This window comes from Macaca mulatta, chromosome 7, assembly GCF_049350105.2.
Source record: "Macaca mulatta isolate MMU2019108-1 chromosome 7, T2T-MMU8v2.0, whole genome shotgun sequence".
NCBI lineage: Eukaryota > Metazoa > Chordata > Mammalia > Primates > Cercopithecidae > Macaca > Macaca mulatta.
In genome coordinates, this window is record NC_133412.1 from 120910982 (window position 1) to 120931010 (window position 20029).

The following is a 20029-nucleotide window of genomic DNA, read 5'->3' on the forward strand; positions in this document are numbered from 1 at the left end:
AAAGGAAAATTCAAACAAAACTTTAACATTCCAAGAGTAATTGGGAGAATTATTTTAATATAAATAGCTTTTTAAAATCCACTAAGCAAAAATCTATAGCTTAACAAAGTAAAACTTTTTAAATACACAGATTCATATTGCCATATATATGTGTCAAGTGGGTATTATCCATTAAAATTGCCATGGTTAGCTCATACGATTTTTTTTTGTGCTATTCTATTATGAAGAGGTTTTCTTGCAATCTTTCCTTCAGAAATATTTTCAAATAATCCATATTACTGTAATGTTATATCTGATATCAAAAATGTAAAAAAATATAAAGTACAAACAAAAAAGTTTATAGGACACTTACAAAAAAATTTATAGGACGGAATTGGTGGTGGAAGGTAGGCAGTTAATAGATAATCTCCGTCATCCAACTCTGATACCATATATAAATCTTAGCTATTGTGCAGTTAGTTTGCTAAGCAATATTCCAAGATAAATGACAGTAAGTTCCTAGGTCTATAGCAGAAACTTTTATACTTAAGTATTGCACATGGTTGTCAAACAGATTGGGCATAACAGGAAGAAGATTAAAATACTTGAGAGAAAATTATCCATGCGTTACAACAAATATTCTCAATTCACTAGAAAATAGAATCTGAATTTCATGCTCAGAGTTTTTCAGTGAGGAAGTAGAGAAGAAAAGGGATACCCTAGCTATTCCAGGGAATAAAGTTTATAATAACACAGTTCTAAATCATGTAAACAATTTTAGGCTACAATGAAGTGATTTTTGCTTGAGTAACCTAGAAAATCATTTGTGTTTCCTCTTGAACCACGCTACTAGAAAACACTATTGAGAAATATTAGTTTGTGTGTAGTATGAATGGCTTTACCTGTAGCAAATATAGGCAAATAAAGGAAGACAGATTTTTATGCTAGCAAAGTTCCTATCTAGACTTTTGAAGCTTCTGTTTATAATAACCCTGCCTTTTAAATTAATCATTCTCAAAGTTATTCATATAAAATGTTCAAAACACACTTTTTAACCTTACACTAAATCTTATGTCTATGTCCTTTACAATTGATTCCTTTTTTAGATAAATTTTTAAAATGTTCTCTTCCTTATAAATGCTTCCACAAATGAAAATAAAACTACTTTAGGTTAAGAAAGTTCATTATTTACAAAATCAAAGCAATGAAACTGTAAGTCTATGTCAGTGTTTCTCAACTTCAGTGTCCACTGTAATCATCACTTGAGGTGATGAACACAAACCACTGGGCCCTACACTCTGAGTTCCTAATTTAGAAAGTCTCAGAGGGGCCCGAAAACGTGCACTTCAAACAAGTTCCAGGACGATGCTAATGCTGAAGACTAGGGGCCTAATCTCCTTTGAGAACCTAACTTCTGTGACAGGTAACACATATCTGAAAAGTAATATATAATTTTTAACCCATCTCATAGCTGTGACATTTATAATGGCCAGGAATACTGATTAATATTTTTCACACAAAAGCAATTCTATTCCTAGCTACATGAGTAATAACCACATCAATATAAAAACAAAACTAAATGAAAAAGACCCCCACCTTCATCACAATCATCAGCTCAGTAGTGGAACTGCCTCCTTGTTTATTGTTAACAGACATAAACACAGAATTATTTTAATGCTACTGTTTCCTATTTGTCTTCACTACCAGATCTTACCCTTTTCCACTACCCAATCTGAGACTTGCCAGGACAAATAATCTGAATGACAAAAAGTGACAGGAAAATGGAACCACGCCCTTCCGATCTAGATAGTTTTCAGCATGTCCCACTGTCTCCCCATGCCCCCAACCTTTCTCACTTCTCATCACCCCGTCACACACACATACCTTCACACATGCATATACACAAATCTGAAAAACACACCAGAACAAAAAATTCCTTTTAGCTAAGATGATCTGAATCAATGAGAGAGGAACACAGAGTTGGGCATGGGATGAGAAGAATTCAGACTCTCCCATCCTAAGGAACAGCCCTTTGAGAAGGCTTTATCTCCAGCATTCCCCCATCGCTAGAATCCCCATTTTTCTCAGCCGTTCAGAGGGCACCGGGGTCCAGGATAGTCACAAAAGCACTAAGTTAATTCCTACTCTTTTCAGGCCCCACCTCCTGTTCTCAGTCAAACCTTGAGGTCTGCCAGGAGACTCAGCATCTCTCTCATACACACTTCCCCCCCCTTACCACAGCCACCACCACCACCAGACAGTTGTCTTTCATTTGGGAAGGAGGGGTTGGGAGAGGGGACATCCGATCCTTAGAGATGGGAAAAAGTGAAGGTTTCTTGGAAGCCAAGAAGGGAGCTAGAAACACAGGAAAGGGGAGGAGCAGATGGAGTGCAGTGGGTACCAGAGCTCACCTCAGCACTGTTCAGCCCTGGACAGAACACAGTGGACAGAGTAAAGGCTGGGTCTGTGGCATCCATCCCCAAACACCCACCCACTGTGCACTCCGTTCCCAGAGAGTTTGAGGACTCAGGATTCACTGGCACCTGTGTCCACTTTGCAGTCAGTTCTAGGGTCTGCAGGGAAAGCTCTGACACTTCCACAAATATTCATTCCTTTTTGCTCTGGGTCAGCCATTGACTTAGTCCTGCAGCACCAGAGTCCAAACACCTAAGTGAAACCAAGGGCAAGTGGCCTGGATTTTCAGCACACATTCTGCGGACACTAACTCAGGGGCGAGGGGTGGGATTGGCTGTGGGTGGGTCTTGGCTTGATGTCCTCTCAAGGGGTGCACCTCTAACCTCCCACCAGACCTCAAAAACACGGAAGTTATTTTTTGGGCACCACCTGCTTGTCCCAAGAAAAGACTTACATTTTAGTCCACTATAAACATGACCTGGATATGTGTGTGTGTGTGTGTGTGTGTGTGTGTGTGTGTGTGTGTGTGTGTGTGTGTGTTTCAATCCCGAAAGCTAAGGGTGCCAACTGCTGACAGGCAAAAGAACCTGAATTTGCTTTTGAGGACTTCAAAACCTCCTAATTAACAAGCTTGCCCTTCTCTAGTTCCTAAACCTAAATCTGGGTTTTCCAGAAGGGAGATGAGATTGTGTTCCCGCTGCAGCGAGCTGGTGTCCTGCCCTGGAACCCAAACGCGCGGACTTAGCAGTCCGTTCATTCATGCATTTGTTCATCCATTCACACAAACATGTCCCTTAATTGTGTCTGGCACCGAGAATCTTGTCTGCTATTTTCCCCTCCCCAAGTCAGTGCTCATGGCAACGGCTGGTGCAGAACGCAACTCAACTGTCACCCCACTTCCTGAGCCGGAAAATCAAGGCATGTAGGCATTCACAGAAAAAGGAAAAGGTGGAGAGGAGGAGGCGGCGTGGGGCGGAGAGGGGTGGGGAGACTCACGGGGTCACACTGGAAGCTTCCCTGGAGGGGTGGGGGTAAACCGCGGCACCGACACCGTGGCATGCAAGGAGCCAAACCATTATTAAATCAAAGACTGCTGGAGCTCGGATTCCCCGCGGGGATAAATCAAGTGCAAAGCCACTCGTTCGCACGAGTGCGTTGCTGCCGGCTAGACCCAACTCCGAGCCGGAGCCCAGGCGCCGGGGGAGCGGCTCGCAGCCCAATCCGCAGCGCGCTCGCTGCCTCCTTATCGCTCCCAATAACGTGATGAAGTGTAAATCAAATGCCACGCCGGGAGGGGCCCCAGAACGGCGCGAGTCGTGCATTTTCGCTCACCAGCCTATCTTGCCTAAGAATCACAAGGTCACGATAGCGTCGCGATTCCACTCACCGTACACTCCTTGGCCAGAGATCCCCTCCAGGAGGACTGTCAGCAGCCACACGAGACCGTACAGTAAATCCATCTTCACGTGAACATGAACATATCCAGCCCAGGGGGGACGCAGCGGGACCTTCCGGAGGCCGGCGGCCAGCCAGGCGCGCTCCACTCGCGCCCGGGCCGAGCCGAGGTGCCCGGGAACCGCTCGCCGAAGGAGGAAGCGCCGTCCGTCTGTCCTTCCCCGGCGGCGGCCGCGAGCGGAGCGCAGGAGCCCCGCACTCCAGACACTCATGCACACACACACTCACACACACTCACACACTCTCCCACAACACAAAACCCTGACACACTCACACGCACGCCGCACTCACACCGGGTGCCTGGGAAAATCGCAGACGCCGGGGAGGAGCAGGGGGCGGTGATGGGAAGGGGAGCTGCGAGGCGAAGTGTTCTTCAGGGAAGCGGGCTCGAGTCTCCGCAGCGGCGGCGGCGGCGGCGCGCTGGGCTGGCGGCGGGCGCGGGCAGGGGGCCGGGGGTGCCGCGCGGTGGGAGCCTGGCTTGGACAGCCGAGGAGCAGGAAGTGGCCTCTGACCCGGGACACCGAGCAGGGCTCTCTTGCCTGGGTTCGCCTTTACAAAGTAACTCGCGAAGGTCCCCGGAGGGGCGTCAAGCGGCGACAGCGGCCCGCCCGCCCGCAGTCCGAAGCCCCCAGCCCTGCTGTCTTGCCTTCCCCCATTCCATCAGTTGCCATTGCAACGCCAATCCTGTTACACGATACAGACTCGCATCGCCGAACGGGGAGAGGAGGAAGAGGAGGAGGAGGAAGAGGAGGAGTGGGGCTAGGGGAACGGGGGTGGGGAAGAGGGAAGGGAGGAGAGGGAAGAAGGAGGAGGAAAGGGTCCAACAGGGAGCGGAGTGTGCGTCTGGAGCTCGCTTGGGCACACCAGCCACTGCCGCCGCCGCCACCGCCACTGGTCTCCAAAATAGCCTTTAGCGCCCCGCCAGCGTAGAGGTGCTCTGGCCGGCCGCACCAATTCCCGGAGCCGAAAGCAGAGTCCAGGCACCGCCACTTGCAAGAGAGGGAGAATGCCAAGCAAATACCCGATCCGCACACGTCTACGCGTGCCCACCGGCACTGCGCGCGTCCTCTTCGCTTCCGCGCCGCCCCCGCCAGGTGGAGGGGATGGGGGCGGTCGGGACAGGCGGGAGTTTAGAGGAGGGAGCCGCAGAAGGGGTTCCCCGCTTGAGCTAACGTAGTGGTGGCATCCAGAGGTGAACGCGGGAGCGGCCGCCTGCGGAGGGCACCCGGCTGCGTGGCGTCCGCTCGGGCCGCTGCTGCGGCAGAGGTGCCCTGGCTGGGCTGCTGGGGGCCGGGGCTAGACGCCGGCCGGGATCCCTGGGTGTGCGCGGAGATGCGCGCCGCGGAGGCGAAAGGAGGGAGGAGGAAAAGGAGAAGGAGGAAGAGGAGGAGGGCGAAGCGGCGAGCGCGGAGCGCAGGCGGACCGGCTGCCGGGCTGCCGGGCTGCTGGGCTGCCGGGGAGGAAGGCTGTGTGTGGTCACGTTGTGCGCTACGTGCTGAGAGCGCGAGCTGCTAGCCGCAGCCGGGCGACGTCAAAGCCGGGTGCGCGGCTCTGCCGCCTGCCTCCGCGCCTCCTCTGCCCCTCCTTTGCTCTGCCTTCCTGTGTCAGCCCAGCTCATCAGTATGGACAACGCCGAAAGGCTCCGCGAGGCCGGTGGCATCAGGCCTCCAACCTCCCCCGCCGAAGGGCTCCCTCGCCTCTTGGGGAGCTCCGCGGCGGCTAGTGCCGGTTATGTATTTCTGATGCCGCCGTCTGCGTTTGCACGCCGAAGGGCCAGCTACCCACCTTACACCCGGGGTAATTACATGACACGCTATCTCCTCTCCGCCGCCCAAGGTCTTCCAGGATCCGTTATGCTTGACTAGAGGGCAGAACAGGCCACAGCATTTGGAAGTGGCAACGTTTCTTCTCTATTTCTGTCTTCTTTAAAGGAAGTATGGTCATCACAGTAGATGAAGGCTCTGGGGGAAGGCACACTAGGAGTTCAGAGATTAGTTTATTTTATATGCAGTGTCTCCTACTAAAGTTAACTGCTTGGAAAATCTTTTCCTTGTGTGAAAGACAGGCTCTTTTGTTGGGGCAGAGGTAGCTGTAATGTTTAAGGGGTTTTAAAAACTTACAGGTACAAAAGGATTAGAAAATCTAAAGCATCTTTAATTTACATTGCAACAAGTGTGGAAATACTCCGCTAAAAATTAATAGGGAACATCTGGGAATATAGTAGTGGTTGATTTTTTTCTGTAACCAAGATAATAATGTTTCCTGTATGCAGTCCACTTTGTTGAAAATATTCTTCACTATTCAAACAGCATATGGGTAGGAAGTGATTGGAATGGTTTAAAACGCGCATTTGTACATGTGTTACAAAAGTAATTGCTATGGGAAATCTGGAGCACAGTATTCATTTATCTGCTCCCATAATAGACTAGTAGAAGACACTGCAGGTCCCTCTCCCCATGCTGTACTTCTGCTGGGGGCAGGGGACCCTAAGCACTAGAAAATGCTTAGTCCCTAGTCTTTCCCCCAAGGTCCTTTTCCTCACTTAAATGAATGGTGCATGTTATTTTTTATAGAGTGCGATTTGGTGCTTACCCTCTGGGTTTACAATATATGAGAAACCAAACATTTTGAGAGGGTCCCCCAGAGGATCATTCACACAGTGTTGAGAACCCGTTATTTATGAAATTCCACTTTCACTCGATGGTATTAAGCGTCATGCTATAAATAAACTCAGTGTGTGCGATTTCTGAAGAAAAATGAGTGATGCTCACTTACTGGTCACCTGTGGCATAAAAATTGTCTCATGATTTTAGAAATCTGCCTTTTGTGGGTAGATAATTCCTGTACACTTGCAGCACAGGAGCTTCATGGGGCAATAAACTGCACCTCCTGTCTCAGATCAAAGCTCATAATGTATCTTGTCCATGAGGCTCTTCCTGATTTCAGCTTATCATGTTCTGAAGTAGTACTTCACCCCCATATTTGTACTGTACTTTTAAACACGTAGTTATGGAATCATAGGATCTTTGAGTGTGTGAAGAACTATAGATTGTGATATTTTGTCATCCCCAAACGTCAGTGTATCATTTTAGGAGAGCCCAGACTGAGTATGGAGATTACTCTTCTTAACCTTCAACATTTGAACAGAGCCTTAGGAGCCCAGGACCTTTCTTTTCCATATAATGCTCATCTCTGCAGAGGAAGGAACATGCACCCAGTGAGCCCTCAGCAATGCCTGAGTGAAATCTTTGGAACTTGGAGAGAACTTAGAGAACCCAGTCAATTTACAATTCCAGTTGTAGTTTAAATTAAAAATGAGGAAATAGCTAGATGCAGCTACTCTTTGCTGGGCCTTATCCTAGACTGTTGTACACTTAAAGATTTTATAAGACATATTTCCTTCCTTCAAGAAGCACACAATCTAGTGAACAGAGTGCATTGGTCAACATATGCACCATTACTTCTACTGACACTGTAAGTGCTGCAAATAAACAAAGTCCTAGGGCACAAAGTGGCAAATTTTACATGCAATCATTAAATGGCTTATATAACAGTTTTTTTAATGCACTGGATTTAATATGGTTTTCAGTTCCTGTGAAAATGCTTCATAGATTACTTATGGAAATAATTGCCAATTCAATCAAATGACATTTTTTTGCTTCTTGAAATTCAACATTCTTCAGGCTGCACTGACCAGCCAGACATAATATATATAACCACACCTTAGCACTGGCTAATGAAGGCCTCCAGGTGGTGAGCCTGAGCTGAAGCTTAAGGACAGGCAAGAGATGCTTTATCAGAGAGAAGGGAAAAGCTATAGAAGGCAGGCCCAGAGACTACTATGAAATCTGGCCCAGCAAACTTTATATCGCCCATTAGAACAGTTTTCTACAGGAGTAGTGTAAATAATTTCAGAGATCACCAGTTTCTTGGATTTTTCACAGTGAATATGGATGTTGCATAGAGCATAAAAATCCCACATAAACTGTCATCATAACCTGTTATCATTTTATTGACTATAATTTTATTTAAAATTTCTGTCTCCATTCTCCAATATGAGCTTGATGTTCCAACCTCCATAGCTTGGAGGAGGCATTGTCATGGAAAGAGTCACAGGTTGGCACAAGACCCAACCAAGGTAGTGGGACAGAAGTAAGAAAAACTGCTGTCTCCAGAGATGCAGTTGAGTGAGGCAAATTCAGAACAATGGGGACAAATCTGTCTTTCTTTCCAATTTAGCCTCTTCCCAGAACACAAATCTCAGGCCCTGTTTGTTGTTTACATCAACTTCCATTTTCCCTGCCGGCCCTTTAAGTCACACAAACTCCCATAGACACTATTGCCAAACAAGAATGTGAAAATCCTCAGTGGTGATGGTAAATTATTTCTAGCCAAATCCCTGTTCACCTGTTTCTTTCTACTTAGCAATAGCTTCCAGCATGCAAGCTTAGAAGTCTAAGAAGCATCACATAGAACTGGCTGTTTCAGATGATAGTAAAGCCATGAGGCGCAGAACAGCATTGGAGATTCCAGGTGCTGGTTATTTCAGGCAGATAGGGGGCAGTTGCTCCTAAGCAGTGGGACCCAGATACTGCTGTTAGGTATGAGACAATGATTTCATTTAGGGAAACAGAATTATCTCTCAAGAGGGCTTTAGTGAGAACAAAAAGAGGAATAAGAATGGTTAATTCTAATATTAGAAATAAGGAGGCAGGTCAAGTCCCAGATCCCCACTGTATGGACTGAGAAAGGTCCAGGAGAGATATTCAACTTGAGGAAGCAACAAAATACCCAAAGAACAATCCCTGGAGATAGCAAATCCGGGGTGCAAATAGAAAAGTAGGTACCCAGGAAAGGCTGTATATTTGGATACCGTGAGAGGATGCCAAGATAATTTGTAACCAGATGATGGGGCTGAGGTCTCAGATATTTTGTGGCTGCCAGTGAAGAGTATCTAGCTAGGAAAAGAAGAAGGAGAGGCAGAAAGCATGAGGCAAGGGTCTTGGTATTCTAGATATTCTATCTTCAGCTTAAAGTAGCAGCACATTTCTGTGAGTTTTTACTTGTTTGGTAAATGCCATCCCTTTTTCAAGCCAGACATGCTAGTCCCTAATTTCAACTTTCAGGATTTTGTGTACCACTCATGATTTCTATACAATTTGTATCTTGAACCTATAATTATTTTTTAAAAGACTACCCTTAGATACCATATCCTGGGTAATTTTAGTAGCCCTGCCCTAGATTTATTCTTATTCTGGCATGTCTACCTTGAACTCTTATTATAATTCTGACACTATTTCAGGAACAGACACAAGGCTGATTTGTTCCAGAGTAGAAGATGTTCAGTGCAGGGCAGTGTGACATAGTAGGTAAATGTCTGAGCTTTGACAACAGACTGCCCTAGGCTGGATTGTTGACGTCAGTATGACCTTGACATTCCCCTTATTCCGTAAAAGGAAAAGAGCAAAAAAACCTAGAATTTTAAATAAAATAATACATGTAAGATATACTCATCACCCAGCATATAGTGGTCAAGAAATATATTATTCTTACTCAATATATTTATTGATAGTATTTTTAGTTAAAGGGCATTAATATATGGGGGTAATAACTTGAGTAATTTCCATTTGGGGATGAACTGACAGCTTAGAACGTTTAGTTTTATAAGTATGATGACATGTTTTTCTCTAAAAGCATTACTTTACTTTCTTTCATTCAAACTTCATGTGCCCCATTTCTGTCCAGTCACATCGAATTCTGAAGTCTTTCCGCAGTTTAGCTGTAATGGTTTGGCAGTTTAGTATTAGGCATCACTTAATATCTTCTGGAAACATGAAAATTTGAGAGTGCAATTCTGCTTCAAGATTATTTTTGAAAGTGCCACATCCCTGGATGTATCCTTGGAGAACTCGACAGCTTAAATATTAATGTGAAGAAGTTCCTGTTCATCACTATGCTTGGTTTACTGTCTTTTAAAAGCATGTTAGTATGAAGCAATGCATACATGTTTAGATTGCCAATAGACCAGATTAAAGATAAATGTCAAAGTTAGATCAGAAATTTTGTGATGTAAATATTAAAACGTCTATTGTTTCTGACAAAGAGATGATCTGATTAACCCACAGATAAGATATAAAGGACTAGAAGAGAGTTGAAAAGTTTTTCCAAGATTCTGTATTTGGAGCAATTTACAGATGTGCATGTACTAGGAAATAAAGAATATTTGCGTCTTAACCAGATGATAGGCTTGAAATTTGCCATCACAACAGATATTTATAGAAATGTAACTTTTAACATCCTCCATAATTAAACTCAGTCTGCTAATGAGCTACTCATATCAGCTAATGTTTGGACATCAGAGAAACTATCTTCTGGGTTTACAACTTAGTCTCCTTTATGTAATTACCCAGTTTTTCTGGGTTACTCTCACACAGTCTTCTCCTTGTCCTCTTCCCATGTCCTGACAATGGGGAAGGATGTCCTTTTTTGTCCAATATTGCTGGCCTCCACTTGATCTATGAGTGTCTGCCACTTACCCTGCTACACCCACAGCTCACATCTTTGCCCACTGGCTTTGAGTACAAAGGACGTAGCTCCCTCCTCTTCCAAACATCAGGCTTTTCCCAGATCTCCAGCCATGGAAGCGTTTCCCATTCTCCTCTGAGGCCATCAAGAAGTTCTGGAGCTCTTGCACATCACTCATATTGGGAAACCAAATGGCCCCACTCTTCATTCTCTGTACCTGGATATACCATGTTGACATTTCTACTCCTTTGTATGTTTTCTAATGTGTACTCTGTGATGCATTTCCATCAGAGTTAATGCAAGATTTGAAAAAAGACTTTCTATGCCACAGAATGTTTAAAGTGTAAGGGACATTCATATACCTATGCCAACTTTGCTGTCTTTTGTCTCTCTTTCTCTCTCTCTCTGTTCCTCCATTGTCCCCCAACCCTCCCACCAGGGGAGTTTTTACCTTCCTTGTATAGGGAAAAACAGACCTCATTTCAATCTTGCATTCTCCCTACTCACTGGTTTACAGTAGACTGCCGTGGTCTGAATCCTCTGAGCTAGAACGTAATAATTTAAAGCTTAGGTCTGGGAGTTCCCCTAAAAAACCTTTTCTCTCAAATATCTACTCTGACACATTTTTTTCTTCCCTTGGCTTTTGCCCTTTCCCTGAAGGGATGCTCGACTTCAATAAACGTGAAACCATAGAGCAGTAAGAATTACAGGGAATCAGAAACAAATTGAATATAAGATATTTTTAATTTATAGCTGCACTGCCCAACCCTCTATAAATAAGTTAGTAAGGTGGTAGGACCAGAACCTGCCTATCTGGGGTGACCTAGAAAGGCAAAACATCTTTTTGTAAGGTCAGGAGGAGATCCACAGAAATTCAGGGCTAGAGTAGGAGGATTTCAGAAGAATCAATGAAAAGAAGTACCTTGAGGAAGGGGGGAAAACACCTGTAGGCAGGAAATTGATTGTTAGGAGTTTGGAGAGGCAGGTATCCCCGTGTGTGTCATCAAACCGGAAGGGTAAAGAAAATAAGACCAGCCAAATAAACCTGTGCAACTGAGGTACCTGATGTAGGTCAACAAGCAAGAACATGACAAGATAGATACAGGAAGAAGAAATGTGGCAAAGGGAGCTGTACTAGATAGTATACTTACTGTCCCCCCAAAATTCACATCCTTCTCAGAATCTCAGAATGTGACCTGATTTGGAAAACGGTCATAACAGATGAAATTAGTTAAGATGAGGTCATATTGGAGTAGCATGGGTCCTTAATCCAATATGACTGATGTCTTTTTTAATTTTCATTTTCAAGGTTTATTGCTTAGCAGAGCAAGGAAACAGATGGGAATCAACATGTTCTAGTAAAGCACAGCAAAAGACACACACACAGGGGAGGACGCCATGTGACAATGGAGTCAGAGATTGGAGTGATGTATTGACAAGTTCAGGAATGTCAAGGATTGCCAACAACACCAGAGGCTGAAAGAAAGGCATAGAACACAGTCTCCCTAGATCCTCCAGAGAGAGCATGGTCCTGCTGATATCCTGACTGAATACTTCCGGCCTCCAGAACTGTAAGATAAAAATATTTCTGTTTTAAGCCACCCAGTTTGAGGTACTTGTTACAGCATTCCTAGGAAAAGAATATAAGAGCTCATTTTGTACCTTAGTTGAGAGTCTACATACAAGTTATTTGGCTAAGACCAAATAACTAGGGTCTTTATCCCAGTTCCTTGTCTTTAGGAAATTTTCTTTTAAATCATTATGGAATCGCACTTGCCTAGCTTAGACAAATCGGTAGCACTTGAGTTTCTGCATCTGTAAAACATACTTCAGGAAAATATCTTGAGAGCTCAGTGGAATAACGCTTTTTAAAACATAGATGACATATTATTCCCTCTCTCAGGGAACCAGAAAGAACAAGGAAAACTAGACTTGAAGGACTCCTCCACCCAAGTTAACTTCGATGAGGCTGCTTTCCAGATAGAGGTGAAGTAGCCCGAGATGTCCTAGAGAAGAATCAAGGCAGCAGTGCCTTGATTCTTGATAGGTGCAGGAGAATGCTGAGGACTCAGCATTCTCCTGCACCTATCTGATGAAGACCACTTTACTTAGAAAAGGTGTGAGGAAATCTCACAAGCCTTCTCCTCTTTTTTCTTACTTTCCTTTGACCAGAAGAGGAGATTTCCCTCTTCTTCCTGTTTCCCTTCAATAAAATGTATGTAGAGTAAAAGCTTTCAAACTGTCTTTTCTTGCCATTTTTTTAACCTCAACCCCAAATAATATCATGAACCAGTACACACACACACACACACACACACACACACACAGAGGCACACACAATCCAGAATGTATTTTTTCCCTTAGAAAGCAATTACCCTTAGCACATGCAAAGTATTTTGATATGTTTCTGTCTATTCATTCCATTTTATTCCACATTATATTTAAAAAGTGTGGTTGGAACATATAAAAATTTTCTATAACTATTTAGTATGTCATGTGTTATGCTAAGTGAAAATCCTGGTTTGGGTCCTGGCACAGTGGCTCACGTCTATAATCCCATCACTTTGGGAAGCCAAGGCAGGCAGATTACCTGAGGTCAGGAGTTCAGCCTGGTCAACATGGTGAAACCTTGTCTCTATTAAAAATACAATAATTAGTCAGGTGTGGTGGCGGGTGCCTGTAATCCCAGCTACTCGGGAGGCTGAGGCAGGAGAATTGCTTGAACTCAGGAGGCGGAGGTTGCAGTGAGCCGTGATTGCACCACTGCACTCCAGCCTGGGTGACAGGGCAAGATTCCGTCTCAAAAAAAAAAAAAGAAAAGAAAAGAAAAAAACTGGTTTTGGGATACTGAGGTGCACGTCCAAAAAAAACAAAAATAAATTTTAAAAAAGCAACTCCTCTATCTAAAAAGCCTGAAGAGAACATTTAAGATTTATCCTCACTCTGCCCTGAGGTAACAAATCTTTTAGGCCTTGGAGGAGGGATACTTATATATCTGTTAATATATCTGTGTGTGTGTGTGTATGTCTATATGTATAGATTATATATATGTAATATAGATCTAGATCTATATAGGTATATAATAGCTATATCTGTATATCTATATAGAGATATATGTACCTATGTATATATGTATATACATTTATCTATATATATCTCTATATTGATATATATAAAGATATAGGGAGATATAACATATATGTTTTTATATATAGTTCTATATATATCGATATAGAGAAAGATATATGTTATTCTTTTTATCTAAGAGTATGTTGTACGCCTTAACCAACCTCTCCCATCCCGCCTCCTACCTGCTGCTGACACACATCTTTCTCCACCTCTGGTAACTATTATTCTACTCTCTATCTCTATGAAATCAATTCTTTTAATTCCTGTATATTAATAAGAACATTTAATGTCTGTCTTTCTGTGTCTGGTTTATTTCACTTAATATGTTGTCCTCCAGTTTTAGCCATGCTGTTGTACATGACAGGATTTCATTCCTTTTTATTGCTGTATAGTATTCTATTGTGTAAATATGACACTTTCTAAAATCCATTCATTCACTGATGAACACTTAGATCAATTCCATATCTTTGCTATTGTGAATAATGTTGCATTAAAGGTAGGAATTCAGTTATTCCCTTGATATACTGATTTCCTTAATCAGTAGTATTGATTGGATGAATACCCAACAGTATTTGGATAAATAACCAGTAGTAGGATTGTAAGAATATATGGTAGTTCCATTTTTAGATTTTTTGAGAAATCTCCACATCATTTTCCATAATGGCTTTACTAATTTACCTTTCCATGAACAGTGCATAGAAGTTCTCTTTTCTCTGCATCCTCACCAGTATTTGTTATTTTTAGTCTTTTTGTTAATAGTCATTCTAATTGAGACAAGGACAAGATGATACTTAATTGTGTTTTTGAATTGCATTTTCCTAATCATCAGTGATGATGAGCATTTGATGATGTACCTGTTGGCTGTTAGAATGTCTTCTTTTGAGAAATGTCTGTTTAGGTCTTTTGTCAATTTTTAATGAAATTATTTGGGTTTATTTTGCTGTTGAGTTGAGTTCTTTGTCTATTTTGGATATTAGTGCCTTGTTGAATGAATAGTTTGTGAATATTTTTCCCATTCATCAGGTTGCCTCTTCACTGTATTGATTGTTTTCTTTGCTGTGCAGAAGCTTTTTAGATTAATGTAGTCCTATCTGTCTATTTTTGTTTTTGTCACCTGTGCTTTTGATGTCATAACCATAAAATCTTTGCCTGCATCGACATCCTGGAGTATTTCCTCTATGTTTTTTGCTAATAGTTTTGTAGTTTTATAAATTTACACTTAAGTAAATTTACAATTTATGTTCAAGTCTTTTATCTATTTTGAGTTAATTTCTGTATATGGTAAGAGATAGGGATCTAGTTTCATTCTCCTGCATATGGATATCTAATTTTCCCAGCAACATTTATTTAAGAAGTTGTCCTTTCCATGATGTATATTCTTAGCACCTTTGTCAAAAATCAGTTGGCTATAAATACATGGATTTATTTCTGGGTTCTCTGTTTCATTGCTGTTTCATTGGTCTGTGTGTCTGTTTTTACGCCAATACAGTGCTACTTTGGCTACTATAACCTTGTAATATATTTCGAAGCAATGTGTTGCCTCTAGCTTTGATCTTTTTCCTCAGGATTGCTTTGGCTATTCTGAGTCTTTTGTGGTTCTGTATGAATTTCAGGATTTTTTTCTATTTCTTTGAAAAATAGCATTGGTATTTTGATAGGAATTGTATTGAATCTGTAGATTGCTTTTGGTAGTATGGTCATTTAAATGATATTAATTCTTCTTATCCATTAGCATGAGATGTTTTGCTGTTCTTGCACTCTTCAATTTCTTTTATCAGTGTTTTGTAGTTTTCTTTGTAGCTGTCTTTAGCTTTCTTGGTTAAATTTATTCTGAGTATTTTATCGTAGCTATTGTAAGCAGAATTGCCTTCTTGAGTTCCTTCTCAGTTAGTTCATTATTAGTGTATAGGAAGACCGCTGATTTTTACATATTGATTTTGTATCCTCTAACATTTCTGAATATGTTTATCTATTCTAAGAGATTTTTGGTGGAATCTTTAGGGTTTTCTAACTATAACATCATGTTTTCTGCAAAAAGGGACAATTTGACTTCCTCTAACTTAGAGTCCTTTTATTTTTCTCTTGTCTGGCTGAGATTTCTAGTACTGTGTTGAATAGGAGTGGTGAAAGTAGGCATTTTTGTCTTGTTCTAGTTCTTAAAAAAATGGCTTTCAGCTTTTCCCTATTCAATATGATGTGAACTCTGGATTTATCATATAAGGCCTTTATGGTATTGAAGTATGTTCTTTCTATGCCTAGTTTATTGAGGGTTTTTATTATAAAGCAATTTTGAATTTTATCAAATGATTTTTCTCTGTCTACTGAGATGATCATATGCTTTTTATCCTTGATTCTCTTGATGTGATGTATCATGTTTATTGATTTGCATATGTTGAGCCACCTTTGCATCATTGTGGTAAATCTCACTTGAACATGGAGTATTATCTTTTCGATGTACTGTGGATTCATTTTGCCAGTATTCTGTTGAGGATATTTGTATTTATATTCAGCAGGGATATTGATCAATACTTTTCTTAGTTTGTTGTGTCATCATCTGGCTTTGTTAGCAGGGTAATGCTGGTCTCCTAGAATGAGTTAGAGAGAATTTCCTCCTCTTTAATTTTTTGGAATACTTTGAGGACAGTTTGAGTTAGTTCATCTTTATAAGTTTAGTAGAATTTGTTGGTGAAACCTTTGGGTCCTGGGCTTTTCTTTGCTGGGAAAGTTTTTAATACTGATTCAATCTCTTTACTCATTATGGGTCCGTTCAGATTTTCTGTTTCTTTCTGATTCAATGTTGTAGGTTATATTCGTACAGGAATTTGCTTATTTCCTCTGGGTTTTCGAGAGAGAGAGAGTCTTAAGTGTATAGTTGTTCATAATAATCTCTGATGATCTTTCACATATCTGTACTATCAATTGTAATGTCTAAGTTTTTGTTTCTAATTTTATTTACTTGAGTTTCTCTTTTTTCCCTTGGTTAGTATAGCTAGTGGTTTATTTTAATTATCTTTTCAAAAAAACCAACTTTTCATTGTATTAATCCTTTGTTGTTACTGGTCTATTTTGTTTAGTTCTGCTCTGATCTTTATTATTTCTTTCCTTCTATTAACTTTGTTTTGTGTTTTTTTTTCCTTTTCTAGTTTCCTGAGGTGACTTGTTTCTTTGAAATCTTTCTAATATTTTGATGTAGGTGTTTATTGCTATAAATTTTTCTCTTATCACTGCTTTTACTGTATCCCATAGGTTTTGGTATGTTGTGCTTCCATTTTCATTTTCTTCCAAAATTTTAAAATTTCCTTCTTCACTTCTTCATTGAACCAATGATTGTTCAGAAGCATGTTGTTTGATTCCCATGTATTTTTACAGTTTTCAAAGTTCCTCTTGTTATTAATTTCTAGTTTTATTCCTTCATGGTCTGAGAAGATACTTGATAATCAGATTTTGATTTTTTAAAATGTGTTAAGATTTCTTTTGTTGCCTTACATATAGTAGTATATCCCAGAGAATATTCTGTGTGCTGATGAGAAGAATGTGCATTCTGCAGCTGTTGGATAAAAGGTTTGGTAAATGTTAGAATTATTTTGTCTAAAGTCCAGTTTAAATCCAGTGTTTCTGTGTTGATTTTCTAGACTGCTGAGATGTGGTGTTGAAGTTTCCACTATTATTATATTGGAGTCTATCTCAACCTTTCTATCTAATAACATTTGCTGTATATATCTGGGTGCTCCTGTGTTGGGTGCCTATATGTTTAGAATTGTTACATATTCTAGATTAATTTATCTCTTTGTCATAATATAATGTCCTTCTTTATATCCTTTAACTATTTTCCACTTAAAGTCTTTTATTGGATATAAATATAGCTACCTTTGCTTGCTTTGGTTTCCATTTGCATGGAATATCTTTTTTCCATCTTTTTGCCTTTAGACTACATGTGTCTTTGCAAGTGAAGTGAGTTTTCTATAGGCAACAGATAGTTGGTTCATTTTTTTGTTTTGTTGTTTATTCAGCCAATCTATATATCTTAAGTGGAAAATTTAATCTGTTAACCTTCAAGGTTATTATTGATATGTGAGGAGTCATTCCTGTCAATTGTTTTTTCATGATTTTGTGTGTCTTTTGTTCCTTTATTTCTGTCTTATTATTTATCATTGTGATTTGGTGGTTTTATGTAGTGATAATATTTGGGTCTTTTCTGTTCCTCATTTTTGTGTTTGCTCTACCAGTGAGTTTTATACTTTCATGTGTTCTCATGATGGTAGATAGTGTCATTCACTTCCAAGTTTAGGATTTACTTAAGCATTTCTTGTAGGTCTGGTCTAGTGGTGATGAATTCCCTCAGTTTTCGCTTGTGTGAGAAAAGCTTTATTTCTCCTTCATTTATGAAGGGTAACTTTGTTGGATATAGCATTTTTGACTGACAGGGTTTTTTTTTTCCTTTAGTACCTTGAATATGTCATCTTACTCTCTCTTTACCTGTAAGGCTTCTGCTAAGAATCCCCCATTATCTAATGGGAAGCTTCCCTTATATGTGAGTAGATGTTTTTCTCTCTCTTTTTTTTTTTTTAATAATTCTTTCTTTCTCTTTGACTTTTGGCTGACCATAGTGTGCCATGGAGAACCATTTTAGGTTATATGTATTTAGGGATTCATGAACTTCCTTCCTGTATCTGATGTATAAATCTTTTGCTAGACTTGGAGAGTTTTTAGCTATTATTTTGTTACACAGTTTTTGTTGTTGTTGTTTGTTGGTTGGTTGGCTGATTGGTTGGTTTTTGCCTTTGGCTTTCTCTTCATGGTTTGGAGCACCCAAAATTCCAATATTTCATCACTTTAAGGTGTTCCATTCGTCAAGTAGGCTGCTTTGTTTGTTCTTATTCTTTCTTTTTCTTTCTCTTTCTTTTTTTCTTTCTTTTTTTCATTCATTCTTTCTGTGTTTTGTCTGACTGGGTTTCAAAACATCTTCAAATTATAAAATTTTTTTCTCTGTTTGATCTAGTCTATTTTTTAAGCCCTCAAATATATTTTTTATTTCATGTATTGAATTTTTCAGTCTGGGAAGATTACTTCTAATATCTCTCTTAGTGAATATCTTATTTGTACCCTGAATTGGTTTCCTGGCTTCTTTGTATTGTTTATCTGTGTTCTCTTATATCTCATTGAGCTCCTTTGATATCATTATTTTTAATTCTTTTTCTGGAATTTAATAAATATTTTTCATTGGAATCTGTTGCTAAATAATTATTGTGTTCTTTTGGAGGTGTAACATTTTATTGATTTTTATACGTTCTCATATCCTTACATTGATAGCTAGTGTAACAGTCACTTCTTCCAATTTGTGGATTGGCTTTCAGAAAGCAAGACATTTTTCTGACATTATCTATGGTTGGGTAGGGCACTTTAGCTTTGTTTCTGGGTACCTACAGTAATATGGTCTCTGTATGATTTCCCTGGCTACAAACAGCATCAGTGGTGTCAGTGATTTCCTAGGTAGCTTGGGTGCAGTTGTTAGTGTAGGCTTTGATGTAGTTTTGGTAGGGACACAGTGATTTCCTAGGTAGCTTGGGTGTAGTTGTTAGTGTGGGATTTGGTGAGGCTTTGCAAGGGACTGAGCCTAGTCCTCAGGCTCAGCAGCAGCTAGCCAAGCATGTGTTTCCTTGAGCCCCCGGGAAGCATAAGGTAGCACCATTGTTAGTGGGTCAAGGTGGGTCTATTCTTTGGCCTCTAGATGGTTTGTTCAAGGGCCAGCAGTGGCAGCAATGGGTAACAGCGAGATGGGGCAGGGCTGTCATCAGGTCCCACAGTGATGCAGAGGGGCAGAGACCATGATGCATGGAGCAGTGCAACCTATGGTGTTGGGTGGAGAGAGCATGAACTCAGGCCACATGCAAGTGTACAGTGACCCTGCTGCTGGTGGGGGTTGGAGGAATTCTATCAATGGGAGAATTCCCAGGTAGTTGGGAGGCTTTCAGTCTCTGGGGAGAGTGTGTTTGGGCCACTGGTGGCAGCTGCAGCAGTGTACAAGGAGCCTATTCTCAGGGTGCATGTTCGTGCACAGCAGCCCTACTGCTCGGGGCCAGGGGTGTTACTATGTGGGAGCAACTCCAGGCAGACATATATGTGGCTTTAAGGCACTGGTGAGCACACACTTTGGCCCTGGTGGCAGCAGTGGCAATGGTGGTAGAAGAAACAACCTGTCCTAAGGGTGTGTGATAGTGCTCTGTGGCCCTGCTGCTGGTGGGAGTGGGGTTGCTGTCATCAACCCCAAGAAGACAGCTCTCAGGCTCTGGGAGGCAGGTGCTTCAATTCTCTTAGTCCCAGGCAGTGGTCTCCCTGGTGAGCTGCACTGCCTCTTGCCTGGGGCGTAGGACTCTGTGTGAGCTAGAGTGCCGGGGACCCTGCCGCACTGCTGAGACCGGCTGGTGTAGCACTGCCACAGCCCTCTGGATGGATGCAGGGGGATGTCACTGAAGCTCTGGGATGTGAAGATGGAGGGATCCCGGGAAAGATGCATTCTGGTGGGAGC

The 20029-nt window shown here is 41.4% G+C and overlaps 1 protein-coding gene and 1 long non-coding RNA gene across 2 annotated transcripts in view; one reads left to right on the plus strand and one right to left on the minus strand.

Annotated features, from left to right (window-relative positions):
• MDGA2 (MAM domain containing glycosylphosphatidylinositol anchor 2) overlaps positions 1–5323 on the minus strand; it is an 832021-nt gene extending 826698 nt beyond the window's left edge. The window contains exon 1 of the mRNA XM_001097544.5: positions 3782–5323. Coding sequence (XP_001097544.1) covers positions 3782–4061 — 280 coding nt within the window. The 5' untranslated portion in view covers positions 4062–5323. The remainder of the gene's footprint in view (positions 1–3781) is intronic.
• Positions 5324–5388: 65 nt separating this feature from the next.
• Positions 5389–11945, plus strand: LOC144329744 (uncharacterized). Its single transcript, XR_013395383.1, has 2 exons — positions 5389–5646; positions 11684–11945. It is a non-coding gene; the product is annotated as an uncharacterized LOC144329744 (long non-coding RNA).
• The last annotated feature ends 8084 nt before the right edge of the window (positions 11946–20029 follow it).